Here is a 23,170-nt window from a genome sequence, read left to right as displayed (position 1 = left end):
AAATAATCTAATTTCTTCCTATCATGTGACAGTTTCATCCGAGACTCGGAACACAGCAGTAAGAAAACTGACCAATCACCTTCCCTCAAGAAAGATATATTCTAGAAAGGAGCCAGGGACAATAATTGAACTACTTTGTAATGTAAATTGTGTGAGTTGTAACAAGATGGGGTTTTTGTAGCTCTCTGGGTTAACTTGGCTTTCAGCGGTCTGTGCTTTGATGGTCCTGGTTATCAGCATTATTGGAAGTGATGGGCATAGAGCATTGTGTTAAAGGATTCTGTATTTGAGCCTTGTGCTGCAAGCATGTAACCAACTGCACTCCAGGCACGGCCAGTGAGATCCAGAACTCTCAGCCAACCTGGTCTCTATCCTGAGACCCAGTCTCAAAACAAACCCTAAAACAAAACAATAAAATAAAAAGGAAAAAAAGTGATGTCTAAGAAGATACTGAGAAGGATTTCTTAGCTTAGTAGACAGTGATATCTGAGGAATCCTCATTTTTGTAATGGGATGGAAAGCTGCAGTCTCCACTGTTAGATTATATATGCATTCCTCCTCTCTATCTCAGTGAGTGGCCATTATTTACTTGACCTGTGGGCCGTACTTAGTGTGTTTCCTGCTTTTTCTACAGAACACACTCATTCAAAGGCATTAACATACTTAATTTGAAAACTCTGCTTTTGTGCCCATCGACCATCACATTTAATTGCTTTCTTCTGCAACGTTGTCCTTTCTCAGCTGCTCAACACTGGCTCCTTCTGCTGAGACACCCCTTTCTGGCTTTTGCTCCTTCTCCTGCTGACACACCCCTTTCTGGCTTTCGCCCAGGTACTTTGTTGAAGCTCTCATCAGGGGCTCAACTAGCCTCTGCATTGCAAATCTGGAGTTAGTCTCCATTCAAAGATGGGTGCTCAGCTGTGCAGGGTCTTTCTTCCTTAGCAGTGTCCAGCACTGCGATGTCCTTCTTTCTCCTCGAGAAGTCTCACTTCTTCCATAACCAGAGCCTTTGACTTCCATTTCCACCCATAATGCTTTAACATTCACCAAATGAAAGGCTCAGCTATTATGACTCACCCTCCTCGGAGGGCAGGCAGAGGCCAAGTAATTTGGTGATTTGATCAGACCTTGGACTTTCTCTTCCCTTCTTCTTCTTCCCCAAGTTGAGGTCTGTCTTTTCCTCATAAAGATACAGCACTCTCCCCAGGAGGGCCTGGATCAGCCCCTGGCAGGTTGTCCTGGCTCTACTTCAAGTCCTCAAGTAGCCTTTGGAAGGAAAGGGTGGAAGAGGTTTGCAGCAAGTCTTTCAAGCCAGATGTAGAATGCAGCTATGACAGGCTCTTACTCTGTGTAGAGCCCGTTGGAATGGGCTGTTCCAGGTTAGCGTTCTCTCTAGAGGTGGAATTGAAGCTGAGCTTTGGGCTTTGAGTAAGCTCACAGGGAGGGCTGATGGGGCTCCCTCAGTCAGTAATTGGTGGTGAATTTCCGAGACTGTAAGCTGATCACTGGAGTGAAAGAGCGTTTGCCAATATAAATACTGTCCCGAAACACAGAGAGAAGCAAGGAAGGCTGGAAGCAGTTGACGAAACTTCCAAGGTAATTTCGGTTTGCAAACTGTTATTTCAGAAGCTTGTTATCACAGACTAGAATACTGAGGAAGGTCAACCATGCACACGGGTGCACACTCTCCCGAGGCCATGGCAGCCAAAAGCCCAGGTGGTTCATAATCCACCCTATCCTACCTGGACACGGAAAGTAGCATCTCAGGGAATGTAACTGAACACTGCTGTTCTTGCAGTGGTATTAATTGTCCCAAGTATAAAAGGAATTCAGTATTGGAGATGAGACGGTTTCAATAGATGATGATCAGTAGCATGCATACTTGATTAAGGGGGGGTCTTTGCTTTTTTCACTGCGGGATCTATAGGGATTAGACTAGGGACACATTCTGTAGATACTTTCTCAGTTAATTAGGGAATCTTCCATTGATCTGTCTGCTCCTGATTTGAAGTCCAGCACATTCCTTGTAGAATTGCAGACGAAGCAGTAGGTGGTGTCCAGATGACACAGCGTGGCTTCTCTTCGGGGATTTCTCTTTATCATCCAAGTGCTAACTCAAACGCTGTGGGAGGACAATTGGTATAAGACAGTGAGATTTATGGCCAAAACTCTGCAGAAACTTGATAAGTGCTCTCTTCGGATGGCTTCCAAAAATCTAGTGGAATGTCATTTCATCTGGATCTGATTCACCTGGAGAGCAGACATCTGTCTTTTGTTTACAGAGAAAAATAAAAACAATTTGAACTTTGGCTCAGACCCAGTGCCCTGGAATTGGAGGGAGTTGATAGCACTATGGTCTCTAGAACAGGGCAGTGGGTGGGGTGTGGGGGATGGGCTGTAGTGTGTGCATCAATATTATGGGCTGATTGTCACCTCTTACCAGCAGGGTGGCTTTGGGCCACGGCTATCTTAACCTCTTAGTGCTCTGGTTCTTCCATTTGTAAAGTACCATGTCTTCCAGGATATCAAAATGAGAATGCCTGCCTTGAATTTTTTCTAAAATTCAGTGTTCATAGTCTTTTGTAAGTTGAAAAGCTTATGCGAGAAAAATTACAAATTCTATATACAGGAATCAAACAGAAAATATTCTTTATACTTTAAATTTTAAAAAGTGATGCTGATAACAGGACTTTGAACTTCCTTTTTTATTATCTCTGTGTGTTCATTGTACATGATATTGTATTTCATAAGGACATGTTTATACAGGTATGCAATGTATGTCGTGCATACTCCTTCCTGCTCCCTCCTTCCATCTCCTCTACCCTCCCCATCCTGTAAGTCACTTTTGCTCCCTAGACAATTTGATCTTTGTTTTCCGATCAGAGATACATGCATTACCTTATGCATTAATATAAATTGTATAAAACACAAATGAGAGAAAAGGTGCACTATTTGTCTTCTTGAGACCAACTTAAGTACAAATTTTCAAAGAAAGAACAAGAATAAGGATACAGTTTTCAGTGTCTTAAAACCAGGAAGATTTCCCCACCCCCTTCAAATGTGGTACTGCCTAGAAGTCACCTTCTGCTGAATCAGCCAAGACAAGAGAGGCCAGTGACAAGGCAGCACCAGCAGGGCTGGCCTTGAAATTTGATCTCGATTCAAGGTGGCCACATACAAGAAACGACCCACTCAAGTCATGTTCACATGAGATCCTGAGATACACTCTAGGGCATTACTTCATGTTGCACTTCCAGCTCCATTTCCTGAGGACTCGTCAGAGCCATAGGTGAGGAATGCCACTGAGGCAGCCACTGAGAAGCACACGTGGCCTTTTATGCTCTGTGGTTTGTACAGTAGAGAACCAATCTCACAGTCGGATACACACCCCTTTACAATTTTCTCTTCATTCCGGAGGGAGGATATTGCATAGACCAACTAGTGAATTCCTAATGTATTGTTTCATTTTTATGTCTGGTTTTTTGTGTGTCTATTAGGAGTCTATATTATAGTTATAGGTGTTCAGGCAAGAACACTGTACACATTAGACATGTTGAGTACTTTGGCAGCTGAGATCCATAGATGTGATTGATTTGATTGATTCTGAAATTATAAGAGGCAATGAAAATCATGTTTTTATTATTGATATTGCAAAATTATCAAATCAGCTAGGACTTCGTTTTCAGCCAGTCAACATACTGGTTTTCTTGAGATCTTTGGGGGGAAAACCCATTGATGTAGCATAATTTTTTATTCTTTTCAGCTATGTGATGATATATGGTCCCATTGGAGATTTATGTGGCTTTTTCCATCAAATATTAATTTAGAACCTTCTGAGTGCCAGCCCCTGAACTTGTGGGAACTGTGGTGGACAGAACTCCGCACCTGAAGCTCTCACTCTGTGCTTTTCTGCATTTCCATTTCCGAATCAAAGAGTTCCCCAGTTCACAGTTCCTGTTGTTAAGTGCACAAGGGTCACATAATCAAGGAATATGCAGTACAGGAGGCCATGACCAGGCAACTATCTCTGTGACTAGGATGCACAGTATCTTTGGCAAAGGGAGGGAGTGTTGATTTTATTTTCTATTATTCTAAAACTGGCACATCCCCTCTCCCAAGATATAGCATTTTCCCTGACTAGAGAACCACACACAATCACTGTATTTGTAAAATTCAGAATAAAGCAAGGTAACAAAATAAAAATTGCCCTTAGCCTTCTTACTAGGGAGAATTACAGTAGTTGACCTTGCTCTGTGACAAATTATAACATGTATTTTAGAACCAATTTTTTTCATTTGAAGTACCTTGAACTTCTCCCCAGGATCTCCCCTTGAGTATTTTCCATGCTGTGCTTTTTCAATGACAATTACAGTATTCTTTACTATGGAGTTACCAGATTTATCCAGGCAGTCCCTTCCGATTATAGAAGTACCATCTTATGGTTTCCTAGTCATAGACAAAGACGAGATGAATAGTCCTAAAGTAAAACTTGTCTGTGTTAATACTGATTTCCTTGGCACACAGTCCAAGAAATAAGATGGTTGAGTCCACAGTTCTATAGTTTAAAGGGTGCCCCGTGCGCATAGGACACATGGAAGTTTATTTGTATCTGCTTTGTTGAACTGATTTACCTTTTTATTAATACAGGTAGTATTATTAAAAATATTACCTTTCCTGATAGTATTTCTGTCTTTCTATCTGAAATTTGTTGTATATTGTAATTTTCAAGTTGTCAAATAGTTGTTGAACTTTAAAAAAGAAGAATAAATCATAATAATAAGAGAAAAAAATAACTAAATGTAACTAACTGTTGACTGTCAGGAGAAAAAAAGAAGGAAAATAGTATTAATGCCTCGTCACAATCCTTGTGCCCAAACAAATGCTCTTGTTTTAACTGGCCTTTTTATTAGGGCAAGCCAATATGTTCAAATACAGGGCGCGGGGTCTCTGTGCCCATATTCCAGAGCACGTAAATTGTCTGTCTCTGTCTTTATCAAAACTGTCTCAGTACTGCGCACAGTAGCATTTTAAGAGAGAGTGGTTTGTTCAGTTAATAACACTCCACTTTCACATTGCTCGCAATTGTTAAGAAAAACCATTCCCATCTGGCATTTTCTCTACATAAATTGTGTAGTTGTTCGGGCTGCGCACTCTATTGTTCCCCGAACGCAAAAAGCTCTTGTGCAAGCCCGCTGGTAAATTGTCCCCTGGCTGTTTCCAGCAAGCGCTGTTTGGGTAACTTCCAGGTACTTCTACCATAAGCGGTCCAAAGTCCAAAGGAAAATTGGCGACAAATGACCGGGAAGGAACCTGGAAGCAAATCCGTCAAATCACTAAGAAAGTTTTTTTTTTTCTTTCAATTTTTTTATTTCTCTCTCCTAAGTGTAAAAGAATAAAGACATCCATTCTGATCTCCCCGCCCCGCTTTCTTTTCCAGCTCTCTGCGGAGGGGGTGAGAGCTTCCTGTGCCCGAATGGGGTCTGCATCCCTAAGAAGCTGCAGTGTAACGGCTACAACGACTGCAATGATTGGAGTGACGAGGCTCACTGCAGTACGTGACTGACCGGGTGGGCCAGGGTTTGTCAGGGTGGGACGGGATTCTCTGCAGGTGCCGGGAGGGCACCGAAATCACTGCACTGTCCTAAGCTGACGCCGGGTGGGCCCTGCCCTGAGTAGAAGACCATTGCTTTGTCTCCCCCAGAGCCACCATACTGGGGTTGTACCCCACTCCAAGTCATATGTTTATAAGGACCCCTGCAGCTAGATGTCCAAAGGAACAGCTCAGGGATTGAACCGTTTTTTTTCCATAAAGTTGTCCGATGATTGGGAGGAGGGTTGGGGTTTATTTTGTTTGGGCGAGGCATTTTGTTTATGTTTTTAAAACTTTGTAAGTATAATGGTCAACTGTTTAAAGATTTTTTTTTTTTAAATAGGGAAACTTTTGATATTAATGATTCTTAACATTTACGGCTTAGCAAATCCTAAGCTTCTTGCTGGCGTTTGCTTCACTTGAACTGGAGGGCTAGTCAGTGGTGCCGAGGGCTTTACACCCTCTCGTCAATAGACACCCTTCCATGCGCTCAGTTTAATTGATTTGGTCATTCTGACTCAATTAGCCAGGGGTTTGTCCAATACAGATTCAGATTTCAGGTTGTTTTTGCAATTACTGAGAAGAAGGGAAACACTGACCTTGAGAACTGCACTACACTTTCCACACTCAGAGCAGAGCTGAGCAGTTAGTTGTGTGCACCAGTGGTTTGAATAGATGTATGATTAATCGCAGTTGGCAGGAGCAGAGTTATATTCCCTTCCTGGGAGACTCCCCCAGCTTTTTGTAAGAAGTTGAGGCTGCCACCTTGGTTGAGAGAGTCCTCTGCTCTGTTTACCGGGTGCCAACCCCTTTCCCTGTGGGAAGGGCTAGGATGCTTATTTGGTGGAATTCGGGGCAGGTGGCATATGGTGGTATCGGAGCATTGTTCACTAAAATGTGGTTTCATAGTACTCGAGTTTTTAAAAAATGACTGAGTGAAAAAAAAATAAATGGTGAGCTCTGTGTCAACTTCTTAGAGGGTTTTAGCACATCTTGATATATTAAAGGTCTGAGAAATGTTGCAGTTTAAGTCAATTTTGCTTGAGTCAATGTGTCTTCCAACTTTTTCTCCCTTATTTATTTGTACATTTATTTATTTTATATATTCTCTAACACTTGGTAGAAATTAAGTTATGCTACACATATTTTGAAAACTGTTATTTTCAGTAAAACATTGTTTTTTTTTATAACATGGAATTTTCAGGAAAGTCTATGCACACAGATTAACATGTAAGACATTTTTGTAGGTTATGTAGTTACATTCAAGACTATTTAAATGTTAGCAGAAAATACTGTGCAAAATGACCATGGTAGAGAATTCTGAAAGGTTCAATTGGATTATGTCCATTTTATGGGAATGCAGTAGAATCTCTTTTATCTCCTGCTGTGGCTAGCATTGGGGCATAATTCAAGGTCAGCGCGTGCTTTTACCCCTGTGGTGGGCCAGAGCTGGCTTCATCGTTTGTTCTCTGTGGTGCTGAGCACTGATTGTTCTGTCAATACAGTCAGAGCTTCCTGCGGAAGTTTTTTAAATGGAATTTGAGGGAGTCAGTTTTCCTAGTTACCAACTGAATGAGAGGGTAGTACCATTCTGGAAGGTACCTAGCAATGTCCAGGGAACAGTTTATTAAATAAGATGGTCAGTAGCTTTCATTGTACTTATACATCAGAATGACGTGGTCTGGCCCACTGAGAAAATATATCCCTTTAGCAAATGCCCTTATGAAAACTCGTAGTGAAACATACATAAAGTCTGGTGTGCTTTCATTTCTGACCATCTGAAGTCACCTCCTTCCATGCTTGAGCATTCAATGTGTGCAGCATTTCAACAGAAGCTTTTTGTGAATGGTCCTATACTCCTGTGGTTACTGCCCTGTGGTGAGAACCATGTGTGTCTGAAGTAACAGTGTGCAAATCAGAAGGCCACCACAACCCCAGGTACTGAGGAGGAGGGAAGCATGGCTGAACATTCCCTGGGAGACACAGAAGAAAAAACCCAGCTCAATAGTCTAGCAGGCAGAGGAGACGATGGCCAGACAAGAGGGCAAGTTAAGAAGTCCCCTTGCGCTGAACTAGTTTTCTTTGACGAAGCAAGTTAGGTAGTTTGTGTAGTTGATTGAGTTGTTAAATGCAACAGAAGCAAGGGAAAGGACTTACCTGTGCTAAATTATCCAGAAGCCCTGCCAGAAGCATTTGCCTAGAGGATTTGATTAAACCGTCAGTTCAGGAGGGACGATGTACAGATGTGGCAGAGGGTTGGGGCAATGAAGAAGTCTACCAGTGATCAGAGTGATGGATGTGCCTGCCGTCCGTTGTGAAAGGTTCCAAATGCAGCGTGTTTTCTGTCATAAGTGTTGACTTTGCATTGGCCTTATGCATACAAGTTCAGACTTGATGAATTACATAATAGTCTCATCACTCATATGACAAGAAAATGTTTTGTTCTGGTTGCTCTAGTATGCCCTGGGTGGTAGCTGACCATCTAGCATGCCCTAAGTGGTAGCTGACCATCGCAGCATGCTGTGGGTGGTAACTGACCATCGCAGCATGCCCTGGGTGCTAACTGACCATCTCAGCATGCTCTGGGTGGTAGCTGACCATTGTAGAATGCCCTGGGTGCTAATTGACCATCACAGCATGTCGTGGGTGATAACTGACCATCACAGCATGTCCTGGGTGGTAGCTGCCCATCACAGCATGCCATGGGTGCTAACTGACCATCACAGCATGCCCTGGGTGCTAACTGACCATCCCAGCATGCTGTGGGTGGTAACTGCCCATCACAGCATGCACTGGGTGGTAACTGACCATCATAGCATGCCCTGGGTGCTAACTGGCCATCGCAGCATGCCAGGGTGCTAACTGGCCATCACAGCATGCCCTGGGTGCTAACTGACCACCACAGCATGCCCTGGGTGGTAGCTGACCATCTAGCATGCCCTGGGTGCTAACTGGCCATTGCAGCATGCCCTGGATGCTAACTGACCATCCCAGCATGCTGTGGGTGGTAACTGCCCATCACAGCATGCACTGGGTGGTAACTGGCCATCACAGCATGCCATGGTGGTAACTGGCCATCACAGCATGCCCTGGGTGCTAACTGGCCATTGCAGCATGCCCTGGGTGCTAATTAACCATCACAGCATGTGGTGGGTGGTAACTGCCCATCACAGCATGCACTGGGTGGTAACTGGCCATCACAGCATGCCCTGGGTGCTAACTGACCACCGCAGCATGCCCTGGGTGGTAGCTGACCATCTAGCATGCCCTGGGTCCTAACTGGCCATCACAGCATGCCCTGGGTGCTAACTGGCCATCACAGCATGCCCTGGGTGCTAACTGACCATCTAGCATGCCCTGGGTGCTAACTGGCCATCACAGCATGCGCTGGGTGCTAACTGGCCATCACAGCATGCACTGGGTGGTAATTGGCCATCGCAGCATGCGCTGGGTGCTAACTGGCCATCACAGCATGCGCTGGGTGCTAACTGGCCATCACAGCATGCCGTGGGTGGCAGCTGACCATCACAGCATCACAAATACTTCTGACTGCTTACTGCACCCCTTCTCCCAAATAATTTTGTCTTGTCTATCAATCTATTTTTAAGGATTTATTGAGTGAGATTATTCCCAACAACCTGCAACAATCTGTTTCACAACAGAAAAGCATTTTTGGAAAATTAGGAAGACTTAAGAATTTTCTCATTCTGCTATTCAAGGCAGACTGTGTCTATAACCTGGGATTTCCTTAGCATGGGCTGTAGCATGGATCTTAAAAGTTCTTATTAATGAAAACAAACCTGGAGCTGGGTATTGGGGTGAATGCTGGAAGATCAGAGAAGCAGAACAAGCCACAGCCACCTCACCTTGCCAGTTCCTCGGCTGATCCTGTTTCCTCAGACTGGATGCCTCTCAGCCTAACTGTGCTGCTCAAAAGCCTAACCAGGCCTAGTTCCTTGTCCTCATGCCTTAAAATACCTTTCTGTTTCCTGCCATCACTTCCTGGGAATTAAAGGCTCTTGTTACCACACCTGGCTGTTTCCAGTGTGGCTTTGAACTCACAGAGATCCAGATGGATCTCTGCCTCTGGAATGCTAGGATTAAAGGCATGTGTGCCACCATTTTCTGGCCTCTATATCTAGTGGCTGTCCTGTTCTCTGACCCCAGATAAGTTTATTAGGTGCACAATATTTTGGGAGAACACAGTATCACCATAATGGGCTCATTGCAATAGCATTTCCAGAAGCACTATCCACCCCCAATCCCCCCCCCCCACCTGATTTGCTTGGTCTGGAGATGAGTTTTTTGCATAGCTGCCCAGATAATCCAACATGTAGCCTCTGGACCAAAAGTAGCTCATCTCTTTTGTTGCCAGTGTCCTGTAAACTTTTGAGTGGGTGAGCATCTCTGGGAACAGTTGGTGCAGGGGCTAGTGGTTGCATATATTGGCACACAGGAGGTGCTTATAGGTATGTATTGCTTTAAAGCTCCAAAGAGCTGGCTTAGCAGTAAAGAGTACTCATTGTTCTTAAAGAGGACACAGATTTTATTCCCAGCACCTAATGGTGGCTTACAACTATTATTACTCCAGTCTCAGGGGATTTGATGCCTTTTTCTGAATTCCAAGGGAGCCAAACATGCATGTGGTGCACAGACACATATGTAGGCCAACCACTCATGCACATAAAATAAAATAAGCAAACCTAAAACCAGAAACAAGCGCCAAAGAAAAGGGTTCCTGTCCTTTGGTTCCAAAATTTCTCCCATTCCACAATGAATCAGGTCTGACCCTGCTGGCTTCCAGGGTCAGCTGGGATTGGGCTCATTCACAGTGGTGTGACTGTATACTCTTTGGCACATGAAATCAATCAAATACTTTTGGAAACCATTTGCTCTGAACTTTGGGTAAAATTGGTGAGCCTATTATTATTTTCTTTTTTGAAGAGAGTGGCTACTTGATTGTGAGAAGTGACACAATATCGTGATCGATATTGTATGTGCTGAGCTGGCTGCCTGTTTTCCTGTACTTACCATTCCTGTTTCTGTGAACTTGGGCACAACAACTCTACCTCTCTTTGCCTTCATTTCTTCATGAGCAAAGTGGAAACAAAACTGTGTCTAGAATTGAATCGTTGGATATAAACCTATAGAGCCATGCCACAACTCTCCAAGAATGCTGAGGTTCATGGCTATGGCGGTGCTTGTAACTATAGTTAGGGTAGTCTCTGCCACCTCCATTGTGTTATTCGTGACTGAGACAAGTCCCCTAGAGAAACAATTTAAAAGGAGGAAGGATTTTATGTGGATGGGTGGGGCGTGTGTTTGTTTGGATGTTGGTTTCTTGGCTCATCATCTCCGGTGACAGCACATGACTGGCTGGCTTCTGGGCCGGAGATGAGGCAGAGTACCATGGTGCAAGGGCACAGTTCAGCACAGTGCTTCTTCTTGTGGTGGCCAAGAAGGAGATAATGGGGATGTGCATGCCCACCACCATCATGTCTCTGTTAACCTATTTTCTAGAAACCTTTTTTCGTAAGATAAGGATGCATATAAATACTAGAAAGCATTCCATCAGGATAATGAAAGTGTCTCATTAGACAACTAAGTAAAGAACCTCAAATGTTTGCAAAATTCACTGAGCATAGTGGCTCTGTGAAAATACTGACTCAGCTAAACAGTCACAGATTCTTTCAGTGAATTTCAGCCATCTGTGAACCATGATGTAGAAACCCAGTGAGTAGATATGTTGCATCTTGATTTCTTTCTCCACAGTACTTCTAGTCTAATCAGGGGAATAACACACAAAGTATTATTTGAATCTTTTTTTTCTTTTTTGTTAATTAAATTATCATTGACATTTTTCTACATGTATAAAACACATTCTAATTCCTATCACCTTCGACCCCCGTCAACCACCTCTTCCCTACAAGTACCCCTTTTACATTACTGACTTTTTGCTTTGTTTTGTTACCCACTGAGTTTAACTGGTGCCATCTGTGTGACCATGGGTTTGGGACGATGCATCAGAGAGCTCGGTGAGGTCACCATCGAGAACGCAACTGAAGACAGTGACTTCCACCCTTCCAGAACCTTTGTCAGGGAGAGGTGAACCCTGTGATCCCCTCCCTCACTCACAAGTGACTGTTGACAGGCCCAGTGCAGGCAGTTGTTGTGAGTTCAAGACAGCACTTGCTGCATCGTGCCCAGATGGCATGCCATAGCTTTCCCAGACACCATTAAACCTTCATGATTAAATCAGATGCTAACTAGGACATTTCAAATATGTTTTTGAAAACAGTAATACAAGAAATGACATAACACCAAACAAGATGGTAGAAATGTAGGGACACTAAGTCCCATGATCAGAAAACAGGGCGCTACGAACTAGGGTATGCAGAGAGGCGGGTGGGAAAGGGAGGATTTAAGCTAGGCCTGTCCCTGCGATCATCTGCCAGGACAGTGGTTCTCAACCCTGCAGGTGACATTTTGCAACATGTGAGATGTTTCTCACTGCTGCAGCTGTGAGCATCAGGAGTGCTGCCAACGTCTAGTGGTTTTCAGTCAAGGACACTGTTAAACATCTGTTCCCATGCAACAGTGAATTACTCCATCTAAGATGCCAGTAGTATGGCAGGGAGCGCCCTCCTCCAAAGGCAGAGGCAGCAGTAGAAAAATAAAATCCAGGTATTCACCAGGGCTGGCCTCTTACAAGTCTGTTAGAGAGAGACGAGGCAGTGCCCAGCAAGTGTTTTAACCTCTTTGGTCATCTCACAGTGAGAAGGCTGCACAAAATGACCTTTCCTCTCTAATTTTGTGGAGGATGGAAACTGAGATTTCCTGCTTGCTTCTTAAATTGAGGAAAAACAGGTTATGTTTATGGAGTGGGAGCCTGGGCAAACTGAAGGAAGTCCTGGATAAAAAAGACTTTCTGTTTCCTAGCATTCGGCTTTAATTTAGGGATAATTTTGAGGGACAAGGGTTAATAGTGTATTTATCAGATGCCAAACTGAGAGTAAATATTTACATGGAAGAACTTAAGAAGAAACATTTTCCATCAAGTTCTTTGTATGAAAAGAAAGGGAGAGGAAGGGAGAGGGGGAGGGGTGGAGAGCTGCAAATATAAAAACACCTAACTTAGGTCCAGGAAAAAATATGCTTGAATCGAGCAAGAAAATCTCAGCAAGCACCCTTTGAAAATTATGATTTGTTGGCCCCAAATTGCGCTGACCACATCTCTTTTCAGCACAAATAAACATTTACTCAATAAAAGGAGCCACTGTGATCTTTGCTGTTTGCTGTGGGTCCCTGGCTACATGGTACTCTTGGTTAGGATTCTGAGTGTTTACGGATCTGAGGGGAGGTGCGGAAGTAACCGACTGTTTTCTAAGTGCAGCTAATTTGGTATCTGACTCCTGAGGGGATTTTCTCACTGAGGAGGTGGCAACAGAAGCCACATTGAGTTTTGCAAACTAAATGGCTTTGTGCTCTCCATTCCTACAGTAGTTTAGCAAATGACAGTGCTAATCTTAAAATAGATCTCTGATGAGGTGCTTTATTATGGATTATCAAAGATCCAGAACGGGCTTCACAGAAGACACAGAAACTTCTGGAAAGCTTTGGTGTGCTCTTAGGTTAATCAGATGCTAAATGGAGTATTTGATTCCCTAGTGCCCCTGCTATCAGAAAAAGTAGCACACGCTGCTTGAAAAATATTTTATTCATGGTCTCCAATCTTCCCCTCTCCTCTCTGGGGGATACACGGACTCTTACACTGATGGTTAAGTTGAGAAGACTATTTTCCTGGTTAATGCTTGTTCTATCAAATTAATTAATAACTTCCTAAAAATAATTAGATTGAAACAAAACAAAAATGAAAAGACCTTTTAAGCAGTTTCATTAAAACAACAACAAAAAACCCACAAAAAACAAAACAAAACAAAAAACAAATCAAAAACTACACATATCTCAGTACACACTTTCCTAGCCTTCGGCTTTAATTTCGGGATTTAGCAAGCAAGGTCATAACCTTCCTGGGCTCAGCTGTTGGTCACACCTCATTCAGCAGAAGGGTGCAGCATGGGAAGATAGTTCTCTCTGTTGCACAGGAGGAAACAGGACTGTCAATATGAAGACTGGCACTTTTTCTTGGTCTTATATTTTCCTTTATTATTCCATCCTTGCTTGAAAATTATTCAGGTTGAGAGAAACAAAAAATAAAAAGTTCTTAAACTTTTCTGTACACATGTGTATAATGTGTTTTATGTTGGGCCTGCCAACAGTCAGCTAGGTAGTTGGGTAGAGGCATGCAGATTGAAGGGACAGTGAAGAAGACAGAAAAGAGTCAAGAGGTCTGCCGGTCAATGCAGCCCCAAGTTTATTTCACAGCCAGCTTATATACAGTTTTGAAGGACAGAGGTAGAACAATCACAACACAAGCATTCAGTCACTATCTATCCTGCCTTGCATCAAGGAGCAGGAAGTTTCTTTTCTATCTCAATGTACCTCTGGCTGGCATCAGCAGCCTGCATCTAGCTAGATAGTATGTTCCTTCTTGTGGGCTAATCAGGACTTTCTCACAGCCCTTCAAGGAAACTCTGTGGGCTAATCAGAACTTTCTCACAGCCTTGGAGCAAACAAGCCTGAACTCTATTGACTCAGAATAGACTTCAGATTCAAACTGGGGAACTGAATCAGTCTTCCTTTCTTATTTATTTTAAGACTCCACTGAGTCTCTCAGATGATCGTGCCTGTCTTAGGTGTTTCCTTACCACACACACTCCAATCTTACCCGTCACGGGAACATGAATTCCATCATTCACGTCCTGTCTTAGGTTGAAAGGAGGCAAGAAAACTTACCCGTCTTTGGCTACCAGCCTCTGGTGTTAAGTCAGAGGAATGTGCAGAGTTTTACTCTGTAGAGTTCCAAGCCGAATCTCCGTAATGAGTTCAAAATCAGCTTGGGAATCATAGGCAAACAGATTATACCTACTAAGACACATGCTCCAATAGCTATAACACTACTTAAGAGTGAAGTAAATGATGACCATGATGGGATAACCCATTTAAATTGTTCTAAAATTCCTTCTGCAGTTTTAGCTACATCAAAATCCAATTTAGCTTTTCTCATTTCTATAATCTCTTGATGTAATTTAGCCAAATCTAAGGATTCATTAGAATCATGCCAAATTCCTTTAAGATGTGCCTTAACCCTTTTCCATCCAATAGCACTTTCCTTATACACAGAAGATGTAACAGAAATCTACTCATAATTAGAATGACATTTTAAATATACTTTAGTTTTCAGGCTTTGGAGTTCATTTCCCGAAAATTGTACCACATCATACAAAGCATTCAATATTTGTTCCATTTTCACTCTATAACTTCTTAAGTCTCTAAGGTCATAGAAACATTCATAGACAATTGATTAACAAACCCTGTTGTCTGGAAGGATTGACCAAAGGCATTGAAGCACCACTAGTCATAGCAAGCACAGTAACAAGAGCTGCAATTCCTGATATAACTAATCCAGCAACATGATTCTATCTACTTAAAGATTTCTTGAAATCCTCAATTACTTGTAACCCTTTATCATCAAATTATGGGCCACTCATATATACTGGCAATATAACAAAAGAAAATTATTTTTAACACTATTACACAAATGTGATTATCCATTTGGAAAATACAATTGGTCAAAATGCAATTAAGATTTGATACATTAAACACAGAACCATTCATAGAAATATTTGCCAACTAAAAGAACATAGGGCATTTTGACACAAGCTAAAACAGTTCCTTTCAATTGACAAACAGGTTTTAAGTGACTGGAACATCCTGCAACTGTTCACATTGCAGAAGCAAATTTCCAAACAGATGTTTGTGGAGATCCAGTACTAGAATACCGAATTCTAGCTGACAGTCCTTGGTCCCAAGATTCTGCTGTAGACACTGTATAAGAGTCACTATAATTGTCCTGATTTCCAGAACAATCAAGAATATACTGCTGTGTCCATGTGATGTTATACTTTAAAGGAATAATGCCAGTACGTCATCTCCATAACAAAGTTCTGTTAGACTTTCGCAGTTCTTTTGTGCATGGAGGAAATTGTTGAGGTGGTGAAATATTACTTATCTAATTTACCTTGAGGAAGCAATCCAAGACATCCCTACAAAGTAATATTTTTTGCAAAACATATAGGAATCCTTTACCATATCCAAAATAAGAAAATTGTGAGCAATCTGGAACTCTTGGGTGGCAGGTGGATCTAAAGCCTGATATCATTAATTGCAACCACAATTTCTTTTCCTTCCCAAGTTGCAGGATGTAAAGTTGATGGATCAAGAACATAGGCCCAATAGGTTTCACTCTGGCATCTCTGGATGGTCATCGGCAATACCAGGATCAGCACCATACACCACAACAATCTTTCAGGCAACCAACAAGTTTCATTTTCATCCTGTGAGAAAATATAAACATGCCCTCATCCCCATATTAAACAGGGTCGGGGCCCTTCCATAAGCCAGTACAAGGATCTTTACATTTAACTTGAGCAAATTTTGTGGTGGTGCCTTCATGCCAAAATTGATCAGCTGCAGATTTTCCAGCAGCATCCACATTTAAAAATTTAATACAAATAAGGCATGATTTAAAGCATTATGTGGTGACTTGGGGGTATAAGTCCTCCTTCTTTAATTTTTGAAGATGTATTTTTGAGGCTGCCGTGAGCTCTCTCAACAATACCTTGTCTTTGAGGATTATAAGGAATGTCTGTTTCATATTCAATTAGCCATTGAGAACAAAACTGATAAAAAGCCTTATTACTATATCCATATCCATTATCAGTTTTAATAACTTTTGATATCCCCATATAGGAGAAACATTTCAGGCAATGAGAAATTACATGCTTAGTAACGTCATCAGTTTAAGCAGTAGCCATTAAAAATCCTGAATAAGTATCAATTGTCACATGCACATATTCCAATTTTTTTTAATTATGAGTGACATCCATTTGCCATAAATAATTAGGAAGAAGACCTCGAGGATTTACCCCAAAGTGAGGCACAGTCAAATACTGAGGACATGTAGGACATTTCTTAACAATTTGCCAAGCAGTTTTCTTGTCAAACCAAATTGTTTTCTTAAGTTTTTACTATTCTGATGATGCAAGCCATGTGATCACTGAGCAAGTTCAACTTCAGATAAAGTGATCAACTGACTAAATTTATCAGCTAAAGCATTACCTTCAGCCAATGGACCAGGAAGATTTGAGTGTGCTCTAATATGTCCCATAAAATATGGCAAATTTTTTAAATGAATGGTATCCTGAATTTGTTGAAATAACATTCTTAATTGCTCATTAATAGTTTTAATATAAGAAAGTTTTTGATAACTTGAAGAGCTTTATAAATATATTGACTATCTGTATATAAATTAAATAAATTATCTTTAAGAACTTGAAAAACCAACATCTCAACTCAACAACTTGAGCTGAATCAGGAGCAGTTTGAACTCCATGTCCTTCACCATTAATCACATAATCTGCTTTCCTATAACCACTTCATGTCTTTAAGGCCATTATCATTTGGGAAACTCTTAAATTGCAAAGTTTACCTGTCAGAGCACGGTGCATTCTTGTGTATAAAAGCATTGAGGTGCAGCTTTAATATTTTATTAAACAATGTTTTTAAATCCTATCTTATTAAACCTTATTTTTATGATATGAAATATCATATAGAAATCTATCCCAATCCAAAATATTTGGGGATTGTTGCTTCCTTAGTCTAAAAGGAGATACAATGAACAGATTCTTTAACCTTATTTAAAGATTGTTGCCAGCCACATGGCTGCCCACTTCATGACAAGGTCACCAGCCAAGATGGAGGAAGACCATGTGATTGCTGTTTAAAATTAAACAATAATTACATGCACACATACACACAGTTGGATCCAACTTTCATTCATACCCATAAGTCACATACATGTCCACATACATATACACGTATATATTTCCATTTTTAGCATAAACATTATCAATGAAGAATCAGCAGCTATTTTTAAAATGAAGAAAACCAGAATTAATATAATATGGTTCAATTCCAAATATATCTTATAGTTTTCCTTCACATTCAGCATAGTTCACATCCCCTCTGACCTTCTATAACTTACCATTTACCTTCAGGTCAGGCCCTTCCCTATGTTTGCTCTTCTGGTTCAGCCTGACATAGACAAATTCCCTTTTTTTTCCATATCATTATTCCAATCTTTCACCTTCTCTTGCTTTTCAGACAACATGCAGATTTCCATCAAAGTCCTTTTCCTTGTGGTTTCTTCCCAGCTGTTTAGAACATTGCATAGGTATAACATTTCAAACAAGAATAGAAACATATAGATATATGCATATATCATAACAAAAAACTTATTTTTGCATTAATATATTAAAAACCTGTATCAATGTGAAACATTTCAGATTAGCAGAAGTTTTTCTTACCTTAATACAAATAATAATTTGTAATCAATTCTCTTGAATGATGACAAGTATTTGCAACCCATTGAACTCAAATGACCAGAATCCATGTATTTTTTCTTTTCCTGTGGAGGCAAAAGCATAATTTTTTTTTTCAAAACATCAGAGTATACAGGCTGGTAATTAAACTTTTTTTTCAAGCAGTATCAGGACAGAGAAGGGTTAAAGTGGGTTAAAGTTGGAAGTTGCTGGCCAGCAGAAGAGACCTTGATGTTATCACAGTGAAGAACTTGGCTTAGGAAGGAAAGGAGGCACAGAATGCGTCCTTGGCTGCCAGTGTTCCTGAAAAAAAAAAATTTGTTAACCTTTCTTACTATAGTAATTAACAATTAATGTCAGATTCTCTTTTCGATGTTTGTTCAGCTTGCCAATTGTAGGAATGAACTCCCTGCCACTTTGTCTGCAGCTTCTGTCTCTGCCTTTTCTGCTCCAAGAATGCATGCCCTCATCCTCTGAGAGCTGCTGGCTGGCTGCAGGCTTCTCCTGCTGGCCAAGACCAGCTCCGCTCATGCTGCAGGCCTGATAGCAAGACAGAGGGAGGAGGCTCTTGCCATGCCTTCCCCTCCTTCTTTTCCAGGGAAATGAAGAAGATTAGTAGTCAGAAATGAGTAACATTGACAGAGACATAAGTCCTGTTACATCAGCACTGGGACAATGACCTCACTCGCTGTTAACGAGTCCTATCTATCATGTGACTTTTCTTGCAGTACATCATCCACATCTGGCAGGAGCTACCTGCTTATCTCAATTCAGTCGGAGGACTCAGTCCCCTTAAACATGGAACAGAACAGTAACATAGTAACAGTCAGAACACAGACCAAGACAAAGAGTGCTCACATTTACATTTACCAGTTGCAGTGAACAGATCTGAAAGTGAGACATTGGGCTAACAGTTTGAGGTCACGATCCACTTAATCTCTCCAGATGAACCAGTCATAGTCAAGAATGGAGGTGGGGGAGAACCTTGAGGTGTGAGAGAATCTTCATTATAATACTTAGCAGCCTCTTCCTCTAATTCTGCCTTATTGCCAGAATCTAACTGGTCATTATCATCAAATAACTTAGTAAAAGCATCCGAATAAATCCTTCTCTCTGACAGAGCAGAATGTTTAGTTTTAGTTTTACTTAGTTCAGGAAACACTTTATGCCTTTCAGGACGAAGGTCTAAGTTGTTCTGAATGAGTGTTCAGAGACTGAAAATATCTGTTGTAAGTTTTTCTGGACAATGCTTATCATAATACTGCTGTATCTTAACTCCAATACATTCTACAAATTCTAAAAATTTACACAGTTGCTTATGTTCTACTTTAGTACCTCTAGCCTTTAAGATATCTTTAAGTAAATGTACAAACAGCTGTTTTCTATTTCCTTGGCCCATAATTATTTTTACACTTATTCACGAATTTTTTACCACACGCCTGCTTTTTTATTTACACTTATTACTTTTACTCTCAAGTTAACTCACCACAGCTTCCACTTTTTTCCAGTGCATCCTTTTTTTTTTCTGTGGTGTCTGTCACGGACTCCTCCGTACCCGCTCCCTCGATGGGTACCACTTGTTGGGCCTGCTGGGTAGCTGAATAGAGGCATGCGGATTGAAGAGACAGAAAAGAGTCAAGAGGTCTGCCGGTCAATGCCCAACAGCCCCAAGTTTATTTCACAGCCAGCTTATATACAGTCTTGAAGGACAGAGGTAGAACAATGCACAACACAGGCATTCAGCCACTATCTATTCTGCCTTGCGTCAAGGAGCAGGCAGTTTCTTTTCTATCTCAATGTACCTCTGGCTGGCATCAGCAGCCTGCATCTAGCTAGATAGTATGTTCCTTCTTGTGGGCTAATCAGGACTTTCTCACAGCCCTTCAAGGAGACTCTGTGGGCTAATCAGAACTTTCTCACAGCCTTGGAGCAGACAAGCCTGAACTCTATTGACTCAGAATGGACTTCAGATTCAAACTGGGGAACTGAGTCAGTTGTGGGCTCCTACAGTTTTATATACATACATACATATATATATATATATATATATATATATATATAAATCTATTCTTAATGAAATTACTGTAGAGAATCTACAAGGCCCATGTCATTCTTGAGATGAGGTGATTTAAAAGTTAAGATAGTTCCTCATAGAAGAAAAGTTTTTTGAAATAGGTGTTTATGAACTGTTTAACTGATCAATGGTGAAGACCTCTCATTTTTAATTGACACAGCAATTGTACATACTATTGAGTATGTTGTCATAACTCAGTAATATCCACACTATATAATGATCAAATGCCTCCGTAGCTGGTATCATTTCATCATGCTTGTTCTTCAGTCTCTTCTAAGGTATAATATAGTATAGACTCTAGTCAGTCTACTGGGCTTTAGAACACTAGAACTTGGAGAGAAGTTGGAAAACTGGTAGCAAAGACTTTGGATAATAATCATTGTCATTGAGCTTAGCCTGCTGCACGAAAGCTGTGCTCACCACATCCTGTGTGAGATGCAGGATGCTAGGCAATCGTTGAGTTTAGGGGACTCGGGGGCTGAGCCATGAATCCCTGGTCCTCATCAGCCTTCATTTCTGACCTCTTTCATTTGTTCTTCCTGTTTCCTTTACTTGAGACATACTAAATCTGTCTGTAGCATGAACCTTAAAAGCTCTTATTAATAAAATCAAATCTGTGGCCAGTTATTGTGGTGAGCTGGAAGATCAGAGAACCAGAATAAGCCATAGCTATCTCGCCTAGCCAACTTCTCAGCTGGTCTTGTTTCCTCAGACTGGAAGCGTCTGTGTCCTCATATCCGAATGGCTTTCAGCTGAACTGTGCTGCTAGAAGCCTGAAAGCTTAACCAGCCAAATGCTTCTAGTTTCTGGTCCTCACACCTTATATACCTTTCTGCTTTCTACCACCACTGCCTGGGATTAAAGGCTCGTTTTTCTGGGATTAAAGGCGTGTGCCACCATGCCTGGCCATTTCCAATGTGGCCTTGAACTCACAGAGGGATTTCTGTCTCTGGAATGCTAGGATTAAAGGTGTGAGTGCCACCATTTTCTAGCCTTTGTATCTAGTGGCTGTTCTGTCTCTGACCCCAGGTAAGTTTATTAGGGTGCACAATATTTTGGGTAACACAATACCATCACATCTGTCATTGCATCCATTCAACTGAGATACTGCTCATGGCTCATGATCCTTCTCAACAATGTGAAGAAGCATGATCTTGCTCATTCTCTAGTTTAAATGAGGGAAAACAACCTTCTCATAACAACCCATTTTCACACTTAATTTATTTAGTTTGAATAAAGAAAAAGGCGAGAACACACTTTTGAAATCCAGTTACTAAACATGGGCAAAATGTTTCATAGAGATTTTTGAGATATAATTTATATATTGTAATCTTCACCTACTAGACTTTTGTGAATTTACAGACTTGTGTGACCATTATCACCATTCAGTCATCAAAGTTTTTCAATTTGTTTCAAATTTCCCTCCTCCCCATCTTCTGTCACTTTCCTAACACTGGAAAAACTGCTCTGAAATCTGTCTTTATAAATCTGCTGTCTTCTGGGAATTTCATAGATGGGTCATACTGTGTGAAGACTTTGATGTTGTTTCCTTTCACTAAGCATAGCATTACGAGGTTAACCAATCCTGTCACCTAGATCAGGCATTTGATTTCTTCAATCTCTGAAGAGTGTCCCATTATAAGCACAGACTATATTTTGTTGTTTTGGCGAACATTTGGACTTCCTCCAGTTTAGGGATAGGATGAACAAGGCTGCTGTGAATATTCACATACAAGTCTTTGTGGGAATTGTGTTGAATTCCTCTTAGACAGAATCTTAAGAATAGAAAACACGAATTAGCTGTGTGACAAGGTTGTTGTAGTTTCCTTCACAAGGAGTTGCCAAAATCTTTCCATAGTGGAATCTTTTTGTATCTCCTTCAGCAATGCATGGGAGTTTCTATTTTACAAAATTTTTACTTGGATTTTTTTTTTTTTTTGCTTTCCTGGTTATAGGCATTGAATATATAACAGAATCATTTTGTGGTCCAGCTTTGCATCTCTTTAATAGCTAGGAATATCGAGCCCCTTTAATGTACTAATTAGCTATTTGTGTATCTTCGAAATAGGCTTTTTTGTCAAGTCTTCTACCTGCTATTGTCATGCTATTATAGTGTGTGTGTGTGTGTGTGTGTGTGTGTGTGTGTGTGTGTGTGTATGTGTGTGCTCTTCTCCACAATGTCATTATCTTGTCCCAGTTTCGGATACCAATTTATAGGTTTGAAGAATTGAACATGCTAGAAGTACCGCAGGTAGTAGATGTCGGAACCCATGTAAGAGTTCTAGACTACCCAAGGGCAAAGCTTATGTTCCTACTAATATTGATAAACAGCCAGCAGAAGAATCAGTTCTCACCTCAAATAACCCAAGAGATGGTTTATTCTGGAGCCAAACATGAAGTGACCTGGCCCAGGAACACAGATTCAGCTTTACCCAAGTACCACATTCCAACATGGTAAAAGTTCCATAAAGTTTTATAGTAACAGAGTAATAAAAATTATAAGTCAAGACACTTCAAATACATTGGCGGAAACATCAATTATGTAGGTTACAGAAAGCAGGAAAATCTCATCTATAGGCCTCAGATGCTAGCCGACAGCATTCTTAGCCCTTTGGTTGGTGAAAGCTAGTGGTCTATTTGAACATTCCAAAACACTTACCTAGTGATCACCAATATGCTAGGTCACATGAAGAAGAGGGCAATAGGTATCTATTAATGGTGGTAAAGATGGCTTATGATAGTTTGGGTTTGCAACAGTTAACTTCTCCATATTGTTGAGGTCTAATAGCTTTATTCCAGGGATTCTCACTCACAAAACCCTTTCCTGTCACATATTTATTTTCACATTGAATATTAAGCTTCCTAAGTTTTACATATACCATTTCTCATTTTGCCATCATAATCTTGGGAAAGTGCTTGCTTACTTGAGGATCATGTTATGAAACACCCATTGATATAAGCATTGATGTTTATGCAGAGAGTAATGGCAATACTCCAATGTAG

The 23,170-nt window shown here is 41.1% G+C and overlaps 1 protein-coding gene across 2 annotated transcripts in view; it reads left to right on the top strand.

Annotated features, from left to right (window-relative positions):
- Nucleotides 1-23,170, top strand: part of Corin (corin, serine peptidase) — a 220,968-nt gene that overhangs the window by 131,593 nt on the left and 66,205 nt on the right. For both annotated transcript variants that reach the window (XM_028861320.2, XM_028861267.2), the window contains exon 6: nucleotides 5,438-5,551. In XM_028861320.2, the coding sequence (XP_028717153.1) occupies nucleotides 5,438-5,551 (114 nt within the window). The remainder of the gene's footprint in view (nucleotides 1-5,437; nucleotides 5,552-23,170) is intronic.

This window comes from Peromyscus leucopus, chromosome 10 (assembly GCF_004664715.2).
Source record: "Peromyscus leucopus breed LL Stock chromosome 10, UCI_PerLeu_2.1, whole genome shotgun sequence".
Taxonomy (NCBI): domain Eukaryota; kingdom Metazoa; phylum Chordata; class Mammalia; order Rodentia; family Cricetidae; genus Peromyscus; species Peromyscus leucopus.
The sequence above is the reverse complement of the archived record's forward strand: the minus strand, read 5'-3'. Positions and strand labels throughout refer to the sequence as shown.